The 23,424-nt window shown below is 40.7% G+C and overlaps 1 protein-coding gene across 6 annotated transcripts in view; it reads right to left on the minus strand.

Moving 5' to 3' along the window:
* Nucleotides 1-23,424, minus strand: part of hecw2b (HECT, C2 and WW domain containing E3 ubiquitin protein ligase 2b) — a 293,802-nt gene that overhangs the window by 52,400 nt on the left and 217,978 nt on the right. For all 6 annotated transcript variants that reach the window (XR_010963450.1, XM_067987771.1, XM_067987768.1 and 3 more), the window contains 5 exons: nt 16,634-16,717; nt 14,238-14,347; nt 9,376-9,496; nt 8,631-8,744; nt 4,482-4,634 (listed from right to left, as the gene is read on the minus strand). Coding sequence is in view for 5 of the 6 variants with exons in the window: in XM_067987771.1 (XP_067843872.1) it covers nt 4,482-4,634; nt 8,631-8,744; nt 9,376-9,496; nt 14,238-14,347; nt 16,634-16,717 (582 nt within the window). In the remaining variant the exon portion in view is untranslated. The remainder of the gene's footprint in view (nt 1-4,481; nt 4,635-8,630; nt 8,745-9,375; nt 9,497-14,237; nt 14,348-16,633; nt 16,718-23,424) is intronic.

Below are 23,424 nucleotides of genomic sequence, written 5' to 3' on the forward strand. Positions count from 1 at the left end.
TTCATCCTTTTTTCCCTCATCTACTATCCAATCTAATCTTGAATGTTGACATTGTTTCTGCCTTAATCATTAACCTTGGAAGGGAATTCCACAGCCGCACAACTCTAAAGAAGTTTCTCTTGCCCTCTGTTCTAAATCTCTTACATTAAAAATAAATACTTTGAAGAAAACAAACACCAAGGCTTTAAAAGAGATAGAGAGGAGGTCGTTTCCAGTGTGATAGTGTTTGCACAAGGGAAAACCCTTCCTTTTCATCGCTGGTGATGAAGAGAGGCCCGCCCGGTGATTTACTGGAAGAGGAAGTGGTCACTCATGGTGATTGACAGGAGGAAGGGCGGAGTGCCACCCACGATTTACATGAACGGGGAGGGGCTCCCTCCCATTTTAAAATCAATGGTTAAAAGTTGGTTTTGTGGTGGTTACTGTTATACTGTTATAAACCAAAGCGATGTGACACGACTTCTTCAGAAAGATTTCACATCACTTCTGATAAGCAATGTGGGCATGAATTTATTTTGCAGAAGCTTCAGTTATACTGAAGAATTTATGTCAGCACAACAGGAAAATAACATTGACTCAATGCAAAGTCTGCAGTGGAATACTAACCATTATATGATTGGCTAAGTGCAGGTTTTGTATTATTCTATATGTCACAGAGTCCAGAAGCAATAAGGAAAATAGATTCTGAAGTATGACCCACTAAGTAGACTTTTCTGTTGAATACTTCAAAAACATCTTGAAAAGTGTTTCACAAATAGAAATAGACAGGGAAACAGTGTAGGTCAGCAAAGGCAGAGGTAATGAACAAGTAGGACAGGGTATGGATACCTGCATTTTACACAAGTTGTAAGTTTGAGGAGGGCGGGAGATCAGAAAAGGCTCTCGAATAATCAAATCTTTGTGGAGGGGCTGAGGCTGGCAATGTTGCACAGGTAGAAACAGGCAGTCTTGGTGATGGATACAATTTGGGGTTTTAATGCTCAACTCAGGGCCAAGCAGCACATCAAAGTTTTGCACGATCTGAGTACATGGTCAGGAGATGAATGGAAAGGAGTAAGTTTATGAGAGGGGCCAAAAACAATGGCGTTGGTCTTCCTGATGTTAAGTGGAGGAAACTGTAGCACATCCATGACCTTACGCCAGACAGGCAATTTGACAGAATGGAGGTGGTCATGGGGTAAAGAGAAGTAGAGCTGTATGGCATTGGCATACATGCAAAAGCTGACTCCATGCCTGCAGATGAAGTCACTGAGAGGCAGTACATGGAGGAGGAGGCCAAGGATGAAAGCTTGACAGACTCTGGAAGTGAAAGTCTAGTGATGGAAAGAAAAGCCATTACTGGAGATGCAGTGTTTGAATCCAGAGTGAAATCATGCAAGGGCAGTTCCAAAGGGCTGTACAGAGGAAAGGTGATCAACGAGGATGGCATGGTCCATTGTATCAAATGTTGCAGAGAGGTTGAAGAGGACAAGAGGGGATAACGCACCACAGTCAGTCACAGAGCATGTTATTTGTGACTTCGGCCAAGGCCACATTGCATTTTGAGCAGAGTAGAAGCTGAAGTGGAGGAATGCAAACAGGGAATTTTTAAGAGGAACGGGCACGGAGCGATGACACATTTGATAACCTTAGAGAGAAAAGGGAAGTTAAAGACAGGGTAATAATTGGAGAGCTTGGATGGATTGAAGGAAGGGTTTGTTGAGGAAGACTGTGATGAAAGCACAGATGAAGGGAGAGAAGAAAGGCAATGTAGATGGTAAGGACAACAAAGAAGTAGTCTGAGCTAGGCGGTGAAGAAGCCATTAGAGATGGTGAAGTAAAGGGTGGCCATTGGTATGGGTAGGAGAGTTTTTAATGAAGGCGAGATTGAGTGAGGTCATGAGGGCAGAGAATTTGGAAGAGGGGCCGAGGGTGTTTAAGTATATATTGAGAGTCACCCACAAACAGATACTCACTGCAGAGACCAAGGAATATCTTAGCAGGATTTGTTCTTGGTTTGCTCAACATTGTCAAGTTGCCAGTTTATGACCTGTTTGAAATAGCTCCTTTCCTTTTCCCCAGTATATCTGGGATTATTTTCTAACTGCACAGAATCACTAAATACTTGATTAACTAGTTCAGGGTAATTAGCTTTGGAATTATAAAGATTTTTGGTTAATTAGTTGATAGACTAATTCTAAAAGAGATACATCTAATTTCTGAATCTAACCGCAGAGGCACCAATTTTCTGAATCGTAGAAACCTTTATTATCGTAGAATTTTACAGCTCTTAAGAAGGCCATTTGTGTTGTCGTGCCGTGCTGGCTCTCTAAAAGAAGTATCTACTTAATTCCACAGTCCTGGTCGTTTCCCACACCCTTCAAAATTTTTATTTTTCAAATATTTATCCACTTCCTCTTTAAAAAGCTATTATGGATTCTGCTTCCGCCTATGTTAAAATAGAATTCTCCAAATTTTCCCCTTTGTTCTTTTGGGAATGTTACATTTATGCCCTCTAGTAACTGACTGTCTGACGAGTGGAAATAGTTTTTGCCAATTTACCTTATTAAAACCTTTAGGGCATACTCATCACTTTTCTGATTTAGTATGGTAATTTTTGTCTTCAGGTTTAAGTCAGTTCTAATTTACTTTAAAATCTGCCTGAATCTCAAGTGCAAACAACACTCAATTCTCTGGTTTAGGTTTATTTGCATAATTAACAATTCCAAGTACAAATTCAGGCAGCTCAAGGGATGACAGCACTGTGCAGAGGAAATTTGTATACAAGTGAAATTAAAGGGATTGGAACAATTAAATGGGAGTGACACAATGAGGGGACAAAACTTCAAGAAGCTTCTGCAGAGTTTTAAAAAGGAATCTCAATTCGTCAGCAGCCTTTGAGAGGAAAAATAAAAAAGCAAAATATTATTTGAATGGAGAAATACTATAACATGCTGCGGTACAGAGGGATCTGGGTGTCCTCGTACATGAAACACAAAAAGGCAACACACAGGTGCAGCAGGTAATCCGGAAGGCAAATGGAATATTGGTCTCTATTTCCAGGGGGGATGGAGTATAAAAGCAGGGAAATCATGCTACAACTGTACAGGGTGCTGGTGAGACCACACCTGGAGTACAGCGTACAGTTCTGGTGCCCTTATTTAGGGTAGATGCTGAGAGGATGTTACCCCTCATGGGGGAATCTAAAACTAGGGGGCATAGTCTCACAATAAGGGAACCCCCATTTTAAGATGTAAATGAGGAGGAATTTCTTCTCCCAGGGGATCGTGAATCTTTGGAATTCTTTACCCCAAAAAGCTGTGGGGCTGAGTCATTGAATACATTCAAGGCTGAGTTAGACAAATTTTTGATCAGCAAGGGAGTCAAAGGATATGGGGAAAAGGCGGGAAAGTGGATTTGAGGTAAAAATCAGATCAGCCGTGATCTCATTAAATGGCGGAGCAGGCTTGAAGGGCCAAAAGGGCCTGCTCTTGCTCCTATCTCTTATGGTCTTAGCCAAGGCTGAGGGGCAGGGGATTAAGGAGTGACAAGCCAAGATGAAGGGAAAGGGATCCCAAGATGCAGGCATCAGTCTGCAGACAAGTGATGGTGCAGCCCAGTCCCTAGCCCCCGGCAAAGACAACCAAAGATGGTCTATTTTCTTTCTGTTACACTTTTTCGCAGTTTCTATCCATTACTTCTGGTCATGTTTGAAGCACTCCACCTTATTCCGCTATGACACAACTAACTTCATCCTGTCAAGTGTCATCTCTAGTGGCTGCAAAATGGATACCCACAGTATTGAAGGATCTAGCCACTTCTCACTGTTTTTGCCAGTCACAAAGAGAATTTACACATTTTCACAGCACTTTTTGTGTCAGAATGAATTTTAAAGGAACAGTGTTTCCAGTCAGAGCTAATATTTTTTGCCAGCACTGCCATGCAAACTGATGACTCGAAGAAATGTGCGTTTGCCACAAAAATCAGACATTGTGCACAATCAAGGACACTAGAGAGTACTAGATGTATTGGGTTCCTACCAACTCAAGGTACAAATTCCCCATTTTCATTGTCCCTTTTCCTGTACAATTTATTTTCTTTTTAGCTCTGCAAACTTCTCAATAAAACATCATCTGGAATTCCTTTCACCAAAGACTTTCCTCAACAATTATTTATAAAAGATTCTAATGTCACACTATCTTAGTCATTTAATCCTAAAAGTATTTTGAGAATACAGTTCATTTCTGGGCAAGTCTTTAGGGAATACTAGGTTGCTGAAGATTTAACATAACAAATGTGTAACATTTTACAATAGCTTAATGGATATGTTTTGGCAAATAATTCTCTTCCCCTAAATAATTTCACACGTGACATATCCGCTAATGTTTTTTCTAGGTTCTCTTTTTGTGTCATGTTAATTGCATCACAAAATGATTTTGCATTCATTTTTATTTTGAGAAACCACTCATAAATCCCAAAGAAATCTAGAGAGAAGTGCTTACCATTCATGGTGGTTGTCTACAAATGCAGACATAGGGCTGATCTGCACTGTGTAAGTATCATTAGCAGAATATTCAAACAAGCCATAATATGGATTGAAGAGTTCTCTGGACACCAGGAAAAAGAACTCCCGTGAGGGGCCACTGTAATCCAACCTAAAAGAAAAAATAGGATTCACTATTTAATTACTTGGTCACACAAAAATTTAAAGTAATGAACTTCATTACATCAGGTGCTTTCCTCTGTTTTTCATTATTGTGGATGTTAATCAGCAGTTTCTTATTTCTCTAGTCAATGCACTCAATGATCATTTATTTATGGCAAACAATAGGTAGCAAATGGTGGCGTACTTATAGCGTAAAACTTCCTTAAGTCTACCCCTCCAATAATGTCATCACTTATATTAGAATGCCCACACCTCAAGAGACTGGATTTAACTCTGAATATTTGATAACATTATAAAAAAGAGATGCAGTGGCAACTGAGGTGGTCTAAATGAGCAGAGTGTACCAAAAGAGTGAGAAATCACTTAGAAAATTTACATCATTAAATGCCGTGAATAATAGAAAGAAAGGAATTAAAGGAATCATAGTCCCAGAAATGTTTAGCTACATTTAATACCAATCCCTCACTGTGCTTTTGAAAACAAAACATTTATCCCACTAATGATTATGTGCTTATGAAATTATATTTAAATATTTAAAACTTATTTGACTGACTGCTGCACTTTTTAAAATTCTGTTTTACATAATCCTACATGTATACTTCTATGAAATATATACATTAGAATGAAGGATGGTCGTACTTTTCAATTTCCTCAGTTCTAATTTTCCGACATGCAATAGCTTCAGTTCTACAGGCTGAAGATCATGACATGCAATGTCACCAAAAGAGTCAAATGAATAGGAACTGAGGTACTAGAACCAACAATTTTAACCATTTCAATTCTGGTGACACCGTGCTAATCAGGAAACTGACCCCACCATCTGTACATAATATAATTCAAACATCTAAAGTTTTAATCAATTCTATGTATAGGTTGATACCATGACTTGATTAATGCAGAGCATTTCCTGTTGGTTTGTAATTAACGGAGATTAACACAGGTGGGTGAAGTGAAGTCCAACATTAAGAATTTACTTTCTGGGAGTTCTGAATGTAAACTCAGATTTGGATTTCTTAACCATGCAATTGGTAATCCTCTGCAGTTTCCGGTGTTTCCCATCACTGCACCTGCATGGAGACATTCGGAATGCCAGCCAAATTCCGGAGAAAAGGAATTTGAAAAAATGTGAATAGATCCATGCGAGCCTAATGAATTGGAAGGAAATTCAGAGCATGCCCTCCATCCTCCTGCACTGGTACACCAATAAGCCGCTGAAAGCTCACTCTTTTTAACTATTCTTATTGTCAAAGCCATGAGTTGAATCCCATTCACAATACAGCCTTCTACAAGGTCTTAACATTTTCTTTTTGCCAATTCAGGTCACACACCACACAATATTAAATTGTCAGCCTTACACATGAACTGAATTCTGCCCCACAGAAAACGGATTTACATCAAGCATTTATGCAAATTTTCTGCTTTACAGCTAAGTTCAAACAAGGCATGGAGGAGTGGAATTTTTTTGTTCCTCTCTGAAATGCAATTGCACTAATTAACTGCAACATTTCTAATGGAATCATATCTTCAAATAAACTGTACATTTATGACTTGAAGGATGTCAGCTGTGCAGTAATGCATCACAGACATGAAAAATAGAGTTGTATTTTTCTCTGTTACTCTACCCGAAATTGGGGCAGATAATGGCAGTAAAGGGGGCAAAACCAGACAATAAGGTCTATTGCTGAGTTCCTGCCCAGACTACATTTCCCTCCTCCAGGACAACCGCTAGCCACCCCTACCCTGTCCGCTGTATGTAAATGCTGGCCCAGGGGGTGGGAGGCAAGGTCCAGCCTCCCATTCCATTTCTCTCCCCTCTATCCTCATTACCACCATTCCTCAAGATCGCCTGGTGAAAGGTGTTGGTAGACCTGGGGTAGCATGTTAATGCCTCCTCCCCACCTCCACAAGTAGGAGAGATCCAAGTAAAGATCAAATCTCCCTCCACTCTGGTGTTTAGCACTCTACCTTTGTAGGCCTCAGCGTCTGTAGTTCCTGCCATTTTCAGGGCTCCTCTGCCCTTTAGGGACCTTTGCAGTAACAACTAATATTCCTCTGTGGCACTGGGGAGGGCTCCTTCTTGGTGGTGGGAATCTCATCAGGAGCCTACCGTGGATGGATAATGAACTCCGGCCCAGAAAAATGCCCTAGTGGAACACTGTCAAAGAACAAAATCTAGCCCATACCATTCAATAAAATCAGGAATCACAATCATTTACTAGCTAGTTTGAGTACCACAATAGGACTTGAGCACATAATCTGGGCAAACACTGCAGTGCAATAGAGATGGACTGCTGTGTTATCAAAGTTACTTTCCTTTGTATACGGCTTCAAACTGAGGTCTCATCAGCTGAATATTAAAGCTCCTAAGGCACTATTCAAAGAAGGGCAGAAATTTTTCTTGTTGTCTTGGCTGACAGTTCCCCCTCAATTAACATCACCAAAAAAAATCTCATTGCTATTTGCAGGACACTGCTGGTGCAGAATGGCTGAAGGATTTGCCTACATAAGAACAATCACTGTATTTAAACGGTACTTCATTGAGTAAAGTACTTTGAAAAGTCTCGATGACAAGAGAAGGCACCACATAAATGCAAGTAATTCTTTTTCTAATTTTTTCTTTGAAAAGCTATTAAGTTACGCGACATGAGACGACTGCTGAAATGTTTCAGTCAGCATGTCAATCACATTGAGAAGTCTGCACAAATCAAGTGTATTCATTGCGTCGAGCTGAATTATAACAGCAGACTATTCAGGTAATGAAGGTTAACATGAGTGAATCTGATCATTTAGGTGGCGAGAACACTATCTGCTGTGCCGTTACATATTATACACATACAGCATTTTTCTATATCTTATTAAAAATGTTATGACTGCATGTACATCCTATCTACAAAACCTTATTTCCTGTCATCACATTTTTGTGACACTTTTGTGTCAATGTTTTCTATTATAAATTCCTTTGTCCATATTTATAATACAAACTATCTATAAACTTGTCACCCTCTGCCAGTGGTGGCATTATAGCACTTCATTTAACTATAAATAGCAATATAAAATCTAAGTATATTATATAAACATGCAGACAGAATGTATGACTTTAAAATGGGGACTGAATATGCATTTTATATTATCTATCAATATTTTATTTAAAATCCTATATCTGTGCACCCAGTCCAATTATTTCCTGTCCTCTAACCCCATTTCACCTGAAGATTACAGTTTATTTTCACTCTTCGTGTGCATTGCCACAGGAGATCGATTATATATTTACTTATACACAGAAAGCATTTTATTTATTGTCATTTTTATCCTCAGTGCCCTGTTTGTTTTACTAGATTAATTTATTTTAGTGATTGAGTCGCCCTCCTTGTTATGATACCCCATGATGTCATCACTGAGCTGCTCCATTAAAAACATGAGCAGTGGCTTTGATTCGGCCTGAGAGCCAGTGCAGAACCATCCAACTACTGGGGCACTACAAATCCAACTGGTAGTATGGTTTTAGAGTTTAGAATATTGTTCAATTGTATTTTGGTCACTTGCTTCAATGTTTAATGTACTTCATTGCTGTTGTGTGGATTGTAATTGTTGCAATTCATAATAAAGGTTAGCATAGAGAAAAACATGACCTCTACGTCACTGTAGCAGCTGTGACTGAAAACTGACATTTGAAACTAATTTGATTGTAACATTATCAACTGAGACTTCCTCTGAGGAAAATATCCTCCTACTGAAGTAAAATGCAGGTCAACCTCCCCCTTACTTTTTGATTGAGAAATTGAAAGTGACAATAACAAAAATTTGCTCTGTCAAGGCGATCTTCCCATGAACACTAAATTATCCTATGTACAAGAATTATACATAAGCTATGTAGCTTACCAGCTGTGAGTGAAGGAGAAACTTTTATTCATTCTCTATTACACGTATACAATATTAAAAATGGTTCCGATTCTAATAATGTTTACTAATTTATCTGTGTACTCACCCTTCCTCCCCGACAAATGTAACATAGAGCTTATTTCTTTGAAGATCTTTCCTGGAACAGCCCATAATCTGGTTGAATGCATCTTCAAGCAAGTGATCTCTTCTGATGATCAACCTTCATTACACAAGGTCAAAATTTATTTATTTTTGAAAAAGAGCCAAACCAGAACAAACCATACAAATCTCATAATTTTATCTAGCACTTCAAACAAGAATGTAGCATCTCATGTGGTGGCCCAATTTTCTGGAGCCCAGAGAGTTGCAGCAAAGGGCAGGATGCAGGGACATGACTGCGATGCTCCACATTACTCATATCATGCCGTTGTTGATCTGAGCCCAGTTGCTTCCCACAGAGAGGTAGGAAGAAAAAAACTGAATGGACAACCACCTGACTTCAAAGAGGTGTAAGTAAAAGCCTGGGAGGAAGCCACCCACCCAAATCTTGGGATAGTACAATGGGGTCAAATACAAAGGGAAGATTACAAAATGCTTCAAAATAAAGCAGTCTTATCCCCAATTTGAAACAAGAATGTGGCTTCTCACACTCACTGCTATTACAATTTTGAAACTTATTTTCTGCAGTTTATGTTTATTTCAACCATAAAACATAACAAAAAGATTCTCTAAGTACAGGAGACATCAGTGAAAACCACATCTTATGTGCACAGCAGAAAATTTCCACTGAATTAGACATTTATTCACACCTCAATGCAATTATTTATCAACATTCCCCGTTAATTACTTACTTTAACTTTCCTGGTCCTTGTCCGTAGCCTTTTGTTTCAAGTTTTCTGTAGAAGTTTCTAAGCTTAGCTTCAAAGTCCCTCTTATAAGGAGCTGGAGCCCGGGCATTGGCACGTTGGGTACCTGCAAACAGCAATATTTAAAACTGGGCAAAAAAACACTCACATTCCCCGCACCAACAAAATAGATTTTGTCATGACATATTATTAATGTGCAGCAGTAGGTTTAACAGCAGACATAAGTGATGCACTTCCCATTGTATTTTATATAAAAATGTAAAATTTGTAAACAACCTAGTGGATTATTTCTAATTCACTTAAATGGAGTTCTAGTCAAGGGTCTGACCTCAAAAATAAAAGCAGAAAATACTAGAAATGCACATCATTTTTCTTTCAGATGCTGAGAAAAATGATGTGCATTTCTAGTATTTTCTGCTTTTATTTTTGCTTTTTTTTCCTGATTTGTCTAATATGTAATTGGTTCTGAATAATAATACAAGATGAAGTTTTGTAACACAGTAAGAACTGACCCCGTTTCTAGCCCATCCCCTACTATGGAAGACACTGATTACTCCATTCATCTCTAATTTTGAATACATGAAAGTTAGATAGAAAGAGGGCAGGATTTGGAGGGAAAAAGAAGGAAATGGGATTTTTTAAAATTCGTTCATGGGATGTGGGCGTCACTGGCGCTGCAGTCCGTGTGGTGAAGGTTCTCCCACAGTGCTGTTAGGAAGGGAGTTCCAGGGTTTTGACCCAGCGACAATGAAGGAACGGCGATATATTTCAAAGTCAGTATAGTGTGTGACTTGGAGGGGAACGTGCAGGTGGTGTTGTTCCCATGTACCTGCTGCTCTTGTCCTTCTAAGTGGTAGAGGTCGTGGGTTTGGGAGGTGCTGTCGAAGAAGCCTTGGCAAGTTGCTGCAGTGCATCCTGTGGATGGTACACACTGCAGCCACTGTGCGCCGGTGGTGAAGGGAGTGAATGTTTAGGGTGCCAATCAAGCGGGCTGCTTTGTCCTGGATCGTGTCGAGCTTCTTGAGTGTTGTTGGAGCTGCACTCATCCAGGCAAGTGGAGAGTATTCCATCACACTCCTGACTTGTGCCTTGTAGATGGTGGAAAGGCTTTGGGGAGTCAGGAGGTGAGTCACTTGTTGCAGAATACCCAGCCTCTGACCTGCTCTTGTAGCCACAGGCATTACATTACTTTGGTTAATTTTACCACATATTTTCCCAGTCTGCATTGAGTCGATTCCACCACTAATATTTAAATGTCATGATGCTTCTTTGCTCTCAAAGTAAAAGTAAATACAAAAGATTTAACATTTCACATTTCTTTGCAGAAAAGTGTCACATATTAAAAAAAAATTCAGAGTGCTACCAATCTTGTATTTCCCTGGTGAGCAAAGTTTGGATACTTCACTCAAGATAAAAGGTAGCTGACAAAATCAACCACTCATGATAAAGGCAACTTACTGACATAAGTATTTTATAGCACGGTACATTCTTAAAAAGCTCACCCTGTTTTTACTCCAAGTTACAAGTACCGCAGCTGGCCAAAGCCAATCTTTAGTTAACAATGTAACCAACCAGTGGGAGGCCCTACTCACTGTATTAACATGTTTATAGAAATATCAATATGCAAATAGTTCTCACATTTCATTTAATCTTTTAATCCTTCCTCAAGTAGTTTGCAATATTACCAGATTCATCCCTCTATTTGATTAGCTTTACTTCTAGAAAAATATCTGTGGTAATGTCACTAGCACAGATGCTAAAATATATTGGCAGAATATAGAAAGTTCAGAGGGGAAGTGAAAAAGGAAATAAGAGGGGCAAAGAGAGAGTATGAGAATAGACTGGCGGCCAACATAAAAGGGAATCCAAAAGTCTTCTACAGGCATGTGAACAGTAAACGGGTAGTAAGAGGAGGGGTGGGGCCGATTAGGGACCATAAATGAGGCAGAGGGGATGGCCAAGGTACTAAATGGAGTACTTTGCATCTGTCTTTACCAAGGAAGAAGTTGCTGCCAGAGTCTCAGTAAAGGAAGATATAGTTGAGATACCGGATGGGCTAAAAATTGATAAAGAAGAGGTGCTTGAAAGGCTAGCTGTACTTCAAGTAGATGGGATGGGATGCATCCTAGGTTGCTGAGGGAAGGAAGGGTGTAAATTGCGGAGGTGCTGGCCATAATCTTCCAAACATCCGTAGATACGGGGGTGGTGCCAGAGGACTAGAGAATTGCAAATGTTACACCCTTGTTCAAAAAAGGGTGTAAGGATAAACCCAGCAACTATAGGCCAGTCAGTTTAACCTCAGTGGTGGGGAAACTTTTAGAAGCGATAATCCGGGACACTTAGATGAGTGTGGATTGATTAGGGAAAGCCAGCATGGATTTGTTAAAGGCAAATCGTGTTATGAACATAGGAATTAAGAGCAGGAGTAGGCCTTTCGGCCCCTCGAGCCTGTTCTGCCATTTGATAAGATCATGGCTGATCTGATTGTGACCTCAACCCTACTTTCCTGTTTACTTACTATAACCTTTGACTCCCTTGTTAATCAGAAATCTATCTAACTCAGCCTTAAAAATATTCAATGACCCTGCCTCCACCGCTCTCTGGGAAGGGAGTTCCACAGACTCATGACCCTCAGAGAAAAAAATTTCTCCTCATCTCCGTCTTAAATGGGAGACCCCTTATTTTTAAACTGTGGCCCCTAGTTTTAGTTTCTCCCACAAGGGAAAACATCCTCTCAGCATCCACCCCTCCAAGTCCCCTCAGGATCTTATATGTTTCAATAAGATCACCTCTCATTCTTCTAAACTCCAGGGTATACATGCCCAACTTGTCCAACCTTTCCTCATAAGATAACCCCCTCATCCCAGGAATCAGTCGAGTGAACCTTCTCTGAACCGCCTCCAAAGCGATTATGTCCTTTCTTAAATAAGGAGGCCGAAACTGCACACGGTATTCTAGATGTGGTCTCACCAATGCCCTGTACAACTGTAGCAAAACATCTCTACGTTTATATTCCATTCCCCTTGCAATAAATGACAACATTCCATTTGCCTTCCTAATCACTTGCTGTACCTGAATACTTACTTTTTGTAATTCATGTACTAGGACACCCAGATCCCTCTGTACCTCAGAGTTCTGCAATCTCTCTCTCTATTTAAATAATATACTGCTTTTCTATTCCTCCTGCCAAAGTGGACAGTTTAACTAACCTGATAGAGTTTTTTGATGAGGTAACAGAGAGGGTAGATGAGGGGAAAAGCAGTTAATGTGGTGTATATGGACTTTCAAAAGGGGTTTGATAAAGTACCGCATGGTTGGCTTACCATCAAGATTGCTGCCCATGGAATAAAGGGGGCAGTAGCAACATGGATACAGAACTGGCTAAGGGACAGGAAACAGAGTAGTGGTGAACGGTTGTTTTTTGGACTGAAGGGAGGTGTACAGTGGTGTTCCCCAGGGGTCGGTGCTGGGACCACCGCTTTTCTTGATATATATTAATGATTTGAACTTGGGTGTACAGGGCACAATTTCAAAATTTGCAGATGACACAAAACTTGGAAGGGTAGTAAACAGAGAGGAGGATGATAGACTTCAAGAGGATATAGACACGCTGGCGGCATGAGCAGACGCGTGGCAGATGAAATTTAACGCAGAAAAATGCAAAGTGATACATTTTGGTAGGAAGAACGAGGAGAGGCAATATAAACTAGAGGGCACAACTCGAAAAGGAGTACAGGAACAGAGAGATCTGGGGGTATATGTGCACAAATTGTTGAAGGTGGCAGGGCAGGTTTAGAAAGCGGTTAAAAAAGCATACGGGATCCTGGGCTTTATAAATAGAGGCATTGAGTACAAAAGTATGGAATTCATGATGAACCTTTACAAAACTGGTTCGGCCACTAGTGGAGTACTATGTTCAGTTCCTGGCACCACACTTCAGGAAAGATGTGAAGTCCTTAGAGAGGGTGCAGAAGAGATTTACTTGAATGATTCCAGGGATGAGGGACTTTAGTTACGTGGATAGACTGGAGAAGCTGGGGTTGTTCTCCTTGGAACAGAGACGATTGCGAGGAGATTTGATAGAGGTATTCAAAATCACGAAGGGTCTAGACAGAGTAGATGGAGAGAAACTGTTCCCATTGGCGGAAGGGTCAAGAACCAGAGGACATAGATTTAAGGTGATTGGCAAAAGAACCAAAGGTGACATGAGGAAAAACATTTTTACACAGCGAGTGGTTAGGATCTGGAATGCACTGCCAGAGAGGGTGGTGGAGGCAAATTCAATCATGGCCTTCAAAAGGGAACTGGATAAGTACTTGAAAGGAAAAAATTTGCAGGGCTACGGGGATAGGGCGGGGGAGCGGGACTAGCTGGATTACTCTTGCATAGAGCCGGTGCGGACTCGAAGGGCCAAATGGCCTCCTTCTTCTGTGCTGTAACCTTTCTATGATTCTATGATTTACAGCCTAATGTCTCCTTAGGCAATTAAGATTTCTTATTGTTTAATTCTAGCTTTGTGATTTATCCCATCTCTGAATTTTTACTCTGTCCTTTTATTTTATTGCCTCTCCCCTTGAATTTCTACACTTTATTTAGAATCTACTTAATGAAAAATGTTTTCAAATTGAAATATGCAAGCTGATAAGCATGGGTGACAAATCAGGTGTGATAGCAGGAGACCACTGCCATATTGACCATTACTTACCATGCAGACCTCTCTTCAGGCTATAAGAACCAGTGTTATTACAATGTTCTGCACTGGCTGCATGGAGGTATTGTACTTATTTAAACTTTCAATCACAGTTCATCATTCTAATAATTCCATGGTGACATTATTTGTCATTTACCTGGGGAGTTCTGAGGTGACGATACAGGGGAACCACGTGGAGACTGGCAATAACTGGGATGAAGTAAGGCATGCGGTGGCACATAGGACATAATCTCGTCTTCAAACAAACTGTCCAGGACAGAAACCAAAGCACAGATCATTATTTTAAAAATATCTACTTCCTTTTCATTATTTACATTGTTTAGGTTGGTATCATACTATTTCATAAACATAAATTTTCAGTCTAGAGTTGGCTTAATGTTACTACATTTTTCTCTCAATTTAATATGATAATTTATATTACTTTTGGATAAGACATTAAACCGAGACCCCATCTGCGTTCTCAGGTAAAGGATCCACGGCACTGTTCAAAGAAGAGCAGGGGAGTTTTCCCGATGTCCTGGCCAACATTTATCCCTCAACCAATACCATGAAGAACAGATTATCTGGTCATCTATGACCTTGCTGTTTGTGGGAGCTTGCTGTGCGGATCAGCCACCGCATTTCTTACATTACAACAGTGACTACACTTCAAAAAACTTGATTGGCTGTCATGCGCTTTGGGATGTCCTGAGGTCGTGAAAGACGCTATATAAATGTATGTTCTTTCTATTAATACAGCTTAACAAATTTTACTTGCTGATAATGAACGTCCATTGTTAGTGTGACGACCATCATCACCACTGGAGAGAACATTCACCAACAAGCTGTTCAACATGTATGGGGTCTAAAAGTTGAAGATATTGCCTTCTTTGTAATGATTCATGCAAAAAGTACAATCTGAATGTAAATCATCCAATGTCTGTTTCCTAATACACAACTCTCTTAGTTCTAAGATTATAGCAAAGGAAATGGAATATTTGTTTAATATTAATCACATATTGTGGCATAGGCAATAACGACAATAGCAGAAGTAAAATATCACAGAACAAGAAGTCAATAACTATTCATTTATATAACTGTGTACTGCAAATGGGAAAAAAAATGCACAATAGTAACTCTGGTCATTAAGGTCCTAGTTTAAAGGAGAAATGGTCATTTCTTTACTTTCGTAGATGCTAGCTGATAGCTGGTTAGCCTTTTGGTGAAAGGATTAACTGAGGGGTCTAATAAATAAGAACATAGTGGGGAATTATAGAACTTTGGGACAGCCCAGCTATACCACGCTACTCTTTTCCAATCCTGCATATTCCTACGTTCATTGCTCTAATCGATATTTGCAGCAGAGATTGAAGTGAACTCATAAAAGTAGGCACACAGAGAAAATATTGGCCATGTAACACATTTTACGTGAGCCAATATAATTAAATAAATGGGGATATGACAAAGTAATTTCTTCAAATGTAATACAAGGTTATCCATTGAATAATGTATAGGACATTAACTTTGTAACATATTGAAAGGTACTACAACTACTCTACATTTAAAGGGTTAAGTGATTAATTGTCTTCCTTTCAGTCTACTGGAATTTTGAGAGAATAATCCAACTAGACCTACATTTATTGCTGCCAACTGAAATCATCATCTTCCCTGACAATTTAGAATATCCACAACTTCTGAAAATGCAATACTTCAAGCAAGCCTGTGTATATGTTCAAACACCACCCCCCATAAAAGAATCTTTCACTCACTTAATCTAACATCAGTTCTGTCAAAGCTATTTGTTGTAAATGATGGATAGTAAGCTATCCAGTGGTTAAGACGGCAGCAGGAGGTCAGTATGCATAAAACAGAAGATTCATTACTCAAAACAAATGGACACATTTAAACTATTTTACAGAATGAACCATCTGAACTTCCTTAAACAAATCACCAATGGGGAGAGACAGAGAGCTGGTATTAACATATTACAGAACCCACTCGAATTAACACTATCTAATCTTGTAATTAACTGAAATATTACTTGAACCGTGAATCTTTTTATTCACTTGTTGAAAGTCACTCTCCTTTCTCGGGTCTTCTTGTGCCGTGCACTACCCCAAACTAAGAAGGCAAGCAACTAAACAGCTACGAGATCCCCTCCCGTGCTGTTCTGACGCAGGCTTTCAGGAGGTGAGAAAGAGAGTTTTCTGAGGCTATTTTCTCTATGATGCCTTTTTTTTCCCCAACACTATCTTGAAGCACCTGGTTTCTGCTCATCACTTGTTCATGATTGTATGACAGATCAGAAATTCGATGTGCAGGGATCAAGGGCATAAGCTTACATTCTAACCATCCATAGCATTCCTCTATGGTCCTTTTAAATATGCCAATGTCGATTAAACTACAGCTTAAAAGTCAGTTAGATGGACATGTGTTACTCAACAATCATGTTCATTTGCCAGTGAATATAAAGCCCTGCAGGACACTTAAACTTTGATACAATGTGCATCTTTTTCACAAGATACATTCATCACTGACACAGGAGGCACCTACCTTAATAGCATAACAAGGTCTGCATCACTGGATAAGCGCCCCAATCCACTAGTTCCCTCGCTTCTGATAAACTGAATCTTCTCCCTATGGAAAGGTCCAAACAATTCAATAATATCCTTAGAAAACAACAAAGCAATATATAACATGCAAAGTACAAAAAACACAGGATAGATGAGGTAAAGCTCTGTGATGATCACAACTGGGTCTGCAAACATTGTTTGATAAATATGGTTTGACATGCTGGTGTGCCTGTGAGTCACTCATTTCAGCATCTTGTGTGCTTCCTGTCGAGGGAGGGTTTTGCACTGCTTCTTTTCACTGACGCCCTTCCTGCTTTTGGCAGCTCATTTCAGGTAGCAAAATTGACCAATGAGGTCATCCATTTTATGGCATTGATGACAGACCTGTGCTGAATTATAATCATCCATCCCCTGTGAACAGCAAGGATGTCACAGTTGTAAGCTTGCATTTTTGCACCAGAGTGGAACAGCATTTTCATGGCCAGTGTGTTTTTTAAAAATCAAAATATAGGCTGCTGTGATAGATTTTTGTCATTCAGTGAAGATACTACCAGCTGGCCCCAAAGAAGGTAATATTCTTCTTTACTATCAACCACCTGTTTTGCTTGCTTTTAACTGCACAAATTGGTGAAAATACAAACACACCTTAATTAAAACACCATTTATGTGGAGAGACATTAAACAGAAATGAATGATACTGCTAATTTTACTTCAGTGGACACCACCTCATTTATTGATGTACAATTCAGACAGATTTGCTCTATCAAATTTACATAGAAACGTCACTGTCATGGAAGATTATCACATTGATTGCATGTGATTTTACCAGACAAGAAACCAAGCAGAAGACTTTATATTCACTATGTGCATCTCTACCTATGGCAACACTGACAACCAGTATTAGAACAAAAAAAAACCTGGTATTTCATTCAGGACTGCAATGTGGAACTATGTCCACTATGCCAGATGAGTATTTTAAATTACCATTTAAACTTACCTCAACTTCACTCCACACAGAGAAGGAAGAGTAACATGTGGGACTAAAAGTGACAGGGGCCACTCAACATGATAGTGAGATTTATAATATTTATAGACAGAATGCGGTGAAATAAAAATCCAACCCTACCAGTACTACTTTTATATGACACAATAAAGGGAAAAAGTCAAATAAGTCAGAGTAAGCTGCACACACGCTCATCATTCACTGTCACTTCTGTCGAGATGCAAACAAATCAACAATGTAAACTCCAATTTCTCATATTTTAACCACACAACATCTCAAATGCATGGGCCTTCCTTTTTTTTTTGAGGCTACAACTCTTTTTATTCATTGTTGGTCTCCCTGCACCCACACTTGCATTTGTGATTGAAAGGGCTGCAGGTCTTCTCTAACGCCTCTGCCAAAGCCGCACTGAAATGATCAGCTGGGGGTGCTCAATAGCAGGTTGAGCGATTCCTTCGATCATCCTGCCAGACCCGTGGGAACGGTCTGTAAGGATGATCGAAGGAATCGCTCTAAGTTCCCAATCTGTGAGGGTATTGCCGGATGTGAATCTGTGGTACGGCCATGTTGATGGTACGGCCATGTTGATGCTCCAACCTGCTGCATCACCAGAATTATATAAATTTTAAATCAGACTAGACAATTTAGCCCCATTAGCCAAAGGCTACTGAATTCCCTCAATTGTCCACATGCTCTTCAACAAACTCACTCCCTTCGATGTGACCACTATTCACAATAAGTGGCCACATCATAACAATGTCAAAATTATTCTTCTGCTCACTCCACACTCAATATATATTGCTAAAGCATACACAGCAATCAATAAAAGTTTCACAAAATATTGTAATAATTATTGCCAATACAGAAAGAGAACACACTATGGAAAGCAGCATAAGTATATTCCTGTTTGTAAGCCACACCATGGCTTACTCATGCTGAAAAGTACTTTGCCTGCTTCCCCTCTTGAAAATAAAGTTCCTACCTCCTCTGAGCATAATAATTAAAAAGCTTTTTCTTTAACTGGGTCATAATGCTTCTACTGATATAGCTTTATACCCTGACATACCAGACAGTGTACATTTGCAGGTATAGATGGAGTAATATAGAAATTTCTCTTCTTCTTATGGTATTCTCAATCTTTGTGCAACTGATAAAAGTTCACAATAGCACCCCAGAGCCAAACTGATTTAGATTTTGAGATCAATTCAGATAGTTATACAGCTTTGCAAAGGCCAATGTGCAATGCTAGATAGGAACTTATCCTGTACAAGAACTGTAATTGATGCAACAGATGTTACATCACACTCAACCATCTGTCACAAATATAGGTGAGGGATTTGCTTCTTTTAGCTGGAGATATGAAAGATAGGATATGAGATCATCTTCACCTTCAAGCATCCTTTGTGGATATTCAGAAGAATGATGGAGGTGTTTTTTCCATTCAAGTCCAGGCTATGGTTTCATATAGTTGGGAATCTCATTCTGTGCATGTTGGACTCCTAATCACAAACAATGGATGAGATCCACCAAGTTATTTGTTGCAAAGAAAAGCATTCGCTGCTCAGATAAGGTCACTCCTCACCCATGGATCATGGACTGAATGGGTAAAAATGCTCCAAATAAGCAACTTCCAGCAGAGGACCTTTTGGACTGAAGCAATCAAAGTCAAGTATGGCAAAAGCCTGAAAATGTTTTGGGCCTCCCTCAAAAGGTAAAATAGCAACATAACGGGTTAGTTGGGAGCTTTAACTGAAAAATTGGATGACCTTGTCCTCTCTGTCTTGGCACAGAATAAGATGCTAACCAGCACATCACTGAACAAAAATAGCAGCAAGACTGCTTTGCACGTGTTTCTGCAGCATATGAGAAATTTTTAAAAAGCAGCCCAAGTGTCTTCAGAGGGTACGGGGAAGAGAAACATTGTGACCTTATCCTTAATTTCCTACATACACAGAGGAAATTAAGCACATAATCAAAATATTTAGACATACACATTAAGTGATAACTTCAAAAAGAAAACTCGGTGACAGCCTTCACACTGTGATCCTGCTTACAGGGATGAAATAGGGAATGCATTTAAAATTAGACCAACATGAGTGTCAAATGCATGCATGTCTACCATCTCAACAACTACATCCTACACCTGGACACAACTGATTTAAAAAGTGCCAAGTCAATAACCCTGCACACCAACATTTTTGAGCAAGAGATATGAAGGACTTTTACACTGGATCTGGAAAACTGCCAGTAATGAAACCTGTTACACGCTCTCCTGTATACAAGTTAAATTCATATAAACAGAATAGACCAAATACATAATTAAAGATATAGCAACGATACAAAGGCAAAGTGGGACTGCACAGATATAATACCCATGGAACAAATCATACAAATGAAGTTCTGTTACATACAAAGATATATCCAAACTCTCCCACAAAAGCTGAGACCATCAAAACCTCCACTAAAACATATCTTCAAATCATCCAGACAAATTCTGTACCAATGGGACCTACCAGAAAGTTACCAAAGCACCATTCTCAGTAGCAGCAGCAGAATTCCAAAGATAATGTCTGCTTCGGTACAGTAGGTAGATATGAAATAGCATTTGGATAGGATCGCATTAGAAGGTGCGTCCACATGCATGCACAGTATTTGGTTGCACGTACCCAAAAAAATTTCAATTGCCAGCGAAGGAATGCCCTGCTGAAATCCAGCAGCCCAAATCAAACCAATTAATCTGCCCATGCAACTGGACACATTGAGCACCAATTAGAGAATCAGCAGACGTTCATCTTACAGCTACCATGGTGTTACAATGATTTTAAATTTATTGTCTTGTATATATTGTGTGTAATTTTCTTCTTATCCCGTAATGTAAGAAATTCATTTTTATTGAATTTTCTATAGGGGTAGGTGAGTAAGGTTTATGGCAGGTCAATCTACAGAAACGTAGCTCCACAATTAGCCTACTTGTAAATCCCTGGTTCCTGCCCCCAGGAGAGGCCATATTATCAAGTTCAGGAAAAGCAGCAAGAAACGACTGGTTTTCTTTCTCTCTTTCATATACTTTTAAGTGTGATGTCTTAGGTGTAAGGGCTTGCACTGGATCATAATATATTGATAAATAGTCAAAGAAAAGTGCAGGCACCATTTTTTAACCCATGGTATAGATGGTTAAAATACACACTGTAGTTTCCATAGTTTACAGGGAACCTGCTTTTCTAGAGAGACTAACCAAGGAAACAGAAAATGCGAACAATGCTCATCAGCACCTAAAAGAAAAAAGATGTTAACATTTTAGGCAGGTATCTTCACTGCAGTTCTGTTGAAAGTTTCCACCTTCAGCAATAAGTATCGGTAGGAGTGACCACCGCACAGTCCTTGTGGAGACGAAGTCCCGTCTTCACACAGAGGACACCATCCAATGTGTGGTGTTGCACTACCACCGGGCTAAATGGTTTAGATTCAGAACAGATCGAGCAGCTCAAAACTGGGCACCCACGAAGTGCTGTGGGCCATCAGCAGCAGCAGAATTGTATTCCACCACAATCTGTAACCTCATGGCCCAGCATATTCCTCACTCTAACATTACTAACAAGCCAGGGGATGAACCCTGGTTCAATGAGGAGTGTAGAAGAGCATGCCAGGAGCAGCACCAAGTGTACCTAAAAATGAGGTGCCAACCTGGTGAAGCTACAACACAGGACGACATGCATGCCATACACCATCCCGACATAGAAATATATCGCCGTTCCTTCATCGTCGCTGGGTCAAAATCCTGGAACTCCCTACCTAACAGCACTGTGGGAGAACCTTCACCACACAGACTTCAGCGGTTCAAGAAGGCGGCTCACCACCACCTTCTCAAGGGCAAACAGGGATGGGCAATAAATGCTGGCCTTGCCAGCGACGCCCACATCCCATGAACGAATTAAAAAAAAGCTAAACCGTGGAAGCAACATGCTATAGACAGAGCTAAGCGATTCCACAACCAACAGATCAGAGCAAAGCTCTGCAGTCCTGCCACATCCAGTCGTGAATGGTGGTGGACAATTAAACAACTAACGGGAAGAGGAGGTTCTGTAAAACATCCCCATACTCAATGATGGCAGAGTCCAGCACGTGAGTGCAAAAGACAAGGCTGAAGCGTTTGCAACCATCTTCAGCCAGAAGTGCTGTGTGGATGATCCATCTCGGCCTCCTCCCGACATCCCCACCATCACAGAGGCTAGTTTTCAGTCAATTCGATTCACTCCACATGATATCAAGAAATGGCTAAGTGCACTGGATACAACAAAGGCTATGGGCCCCGACAACATCCCGGCTGTAGTGCTGAAGACTTGTGCTCCAGAACCAGCTGCGCCTCTCGCCAAGCTGTTCCAGTACAGCTACAACACTGGCATCCACCCGACAATGTGGAAAATTGCCCAGCGATGTCCTGTCCACAAAAAGCAGGACAAATCTAATCCGGCCAATTACCACCCCATCAGTCTACTCTCAATCATCAGCAAAGTGATGGAAGGTGTCGTCGACAGTGCTATCAAGCAGCACTTACTCACCAATAACCTGCTCACCAATGCTCAGTTTGGGTTCCGCCAGGACCACTCGGCTCCAGACCTCATTACAGCCTTGGTCCAAACATGGACAAAAGAGCTGAATTCCAGAGGTGAGGTGAGAGTGACTGCCCTTGAAATCAAGGCAGCATTTGACCGAGTGTGGCATCAAGGAGCCCTAGTAAAATTGAAGTCAATGGGAATCAGGCGGAAAACTCTCCAGTGGCTGGAGTCATACCTAGCACAAAGGAAGATGGTAGTGGTTGTTGGAGGCCAAACATCTCAGCCCCAGGACATTGCTGCAGGAGTCCCTCAGGGCAGTGTCCTGGGCCCAACCATCTTCAGCTGCTTCATCAATGACCTTCCCTCAATCATATGGTCAGAAATGAGGATGTTCGCTGATTATTGCACAGTGTTCAGTTCCAATCGCAACCCCTTAGATAATGATGAAACAGTCCATGCCCGCATGCAGCAAGACCTGGACAACATCCAGGCTTGGGCTCATAATGGCAAGTAACATTCACGCCAAACAATGACCGTCTCCAACAAGAGAGAATCTAACCACCTCCCCTTGACATTCAATGGCATTACCATCGCCGAATCCCCCACCGTCAATATCCTGGGAGTCACCATTGACCAGAAACTTAACTGGACCAGCCACATAAATACTGTGGCTACAACAGCAGGTCAGAGGCTGGGTATTCTGCAGTGAGTGACTCACCTCCTGACTCCCCAAAGCCTTTCCACCATCGACAAGGCACAAATCAGGAGTGTGATGGAATACTCTCCACCTGCCTGGATGAGTGCTGCTCCAACAACACTCAAGAAGCTTGACACCATCCAGGACAAAGCAGCCCGCTTGATTGGCACCTCATCCACCACCCTAAACATTCACTCCCTTCACCACCGGCGCACCGTGGCTGCAGTGTGTACCATCCACAGGATGCACTACAGAAACTTGCCAAGGCTTCTTCAACAGCACCTCCCAAACCTCTGCCACCTAGAAGGACAAGGGCAGCAGGCACATGGGAACAACACCACCTGCACGTTCCCCTCCAAGTCACACATCATCCCATCTTGGAAATATATTGCCATTCCTTCATCATTGCTGGGTCAAAATCCTGGAACTCCCTCCCTAACAGCACTGTGGGAGAACCTTCAACACACGGACTGCAGCGGTTCAAAAAGGCGGCTCACCACCACCTTCTCAAGGGC

Source organism: Heptranchias perlo, chromosome 7 (assembly GCF_035084215.1).
Source record: "Heptranchias perlo isolate sHepPer1 chromosome 7, sHepPer1.hap1, whole genome shotgun sequence".
In the NCBI taxonomy this organism is placed as follows: domain Eukaryota; kingdom Metazoa; phylum Chordata; class Chondrichthyes; order Hexanchiformes; family Hexanchidae; genus Heptranchias; species Heptranchias perlo.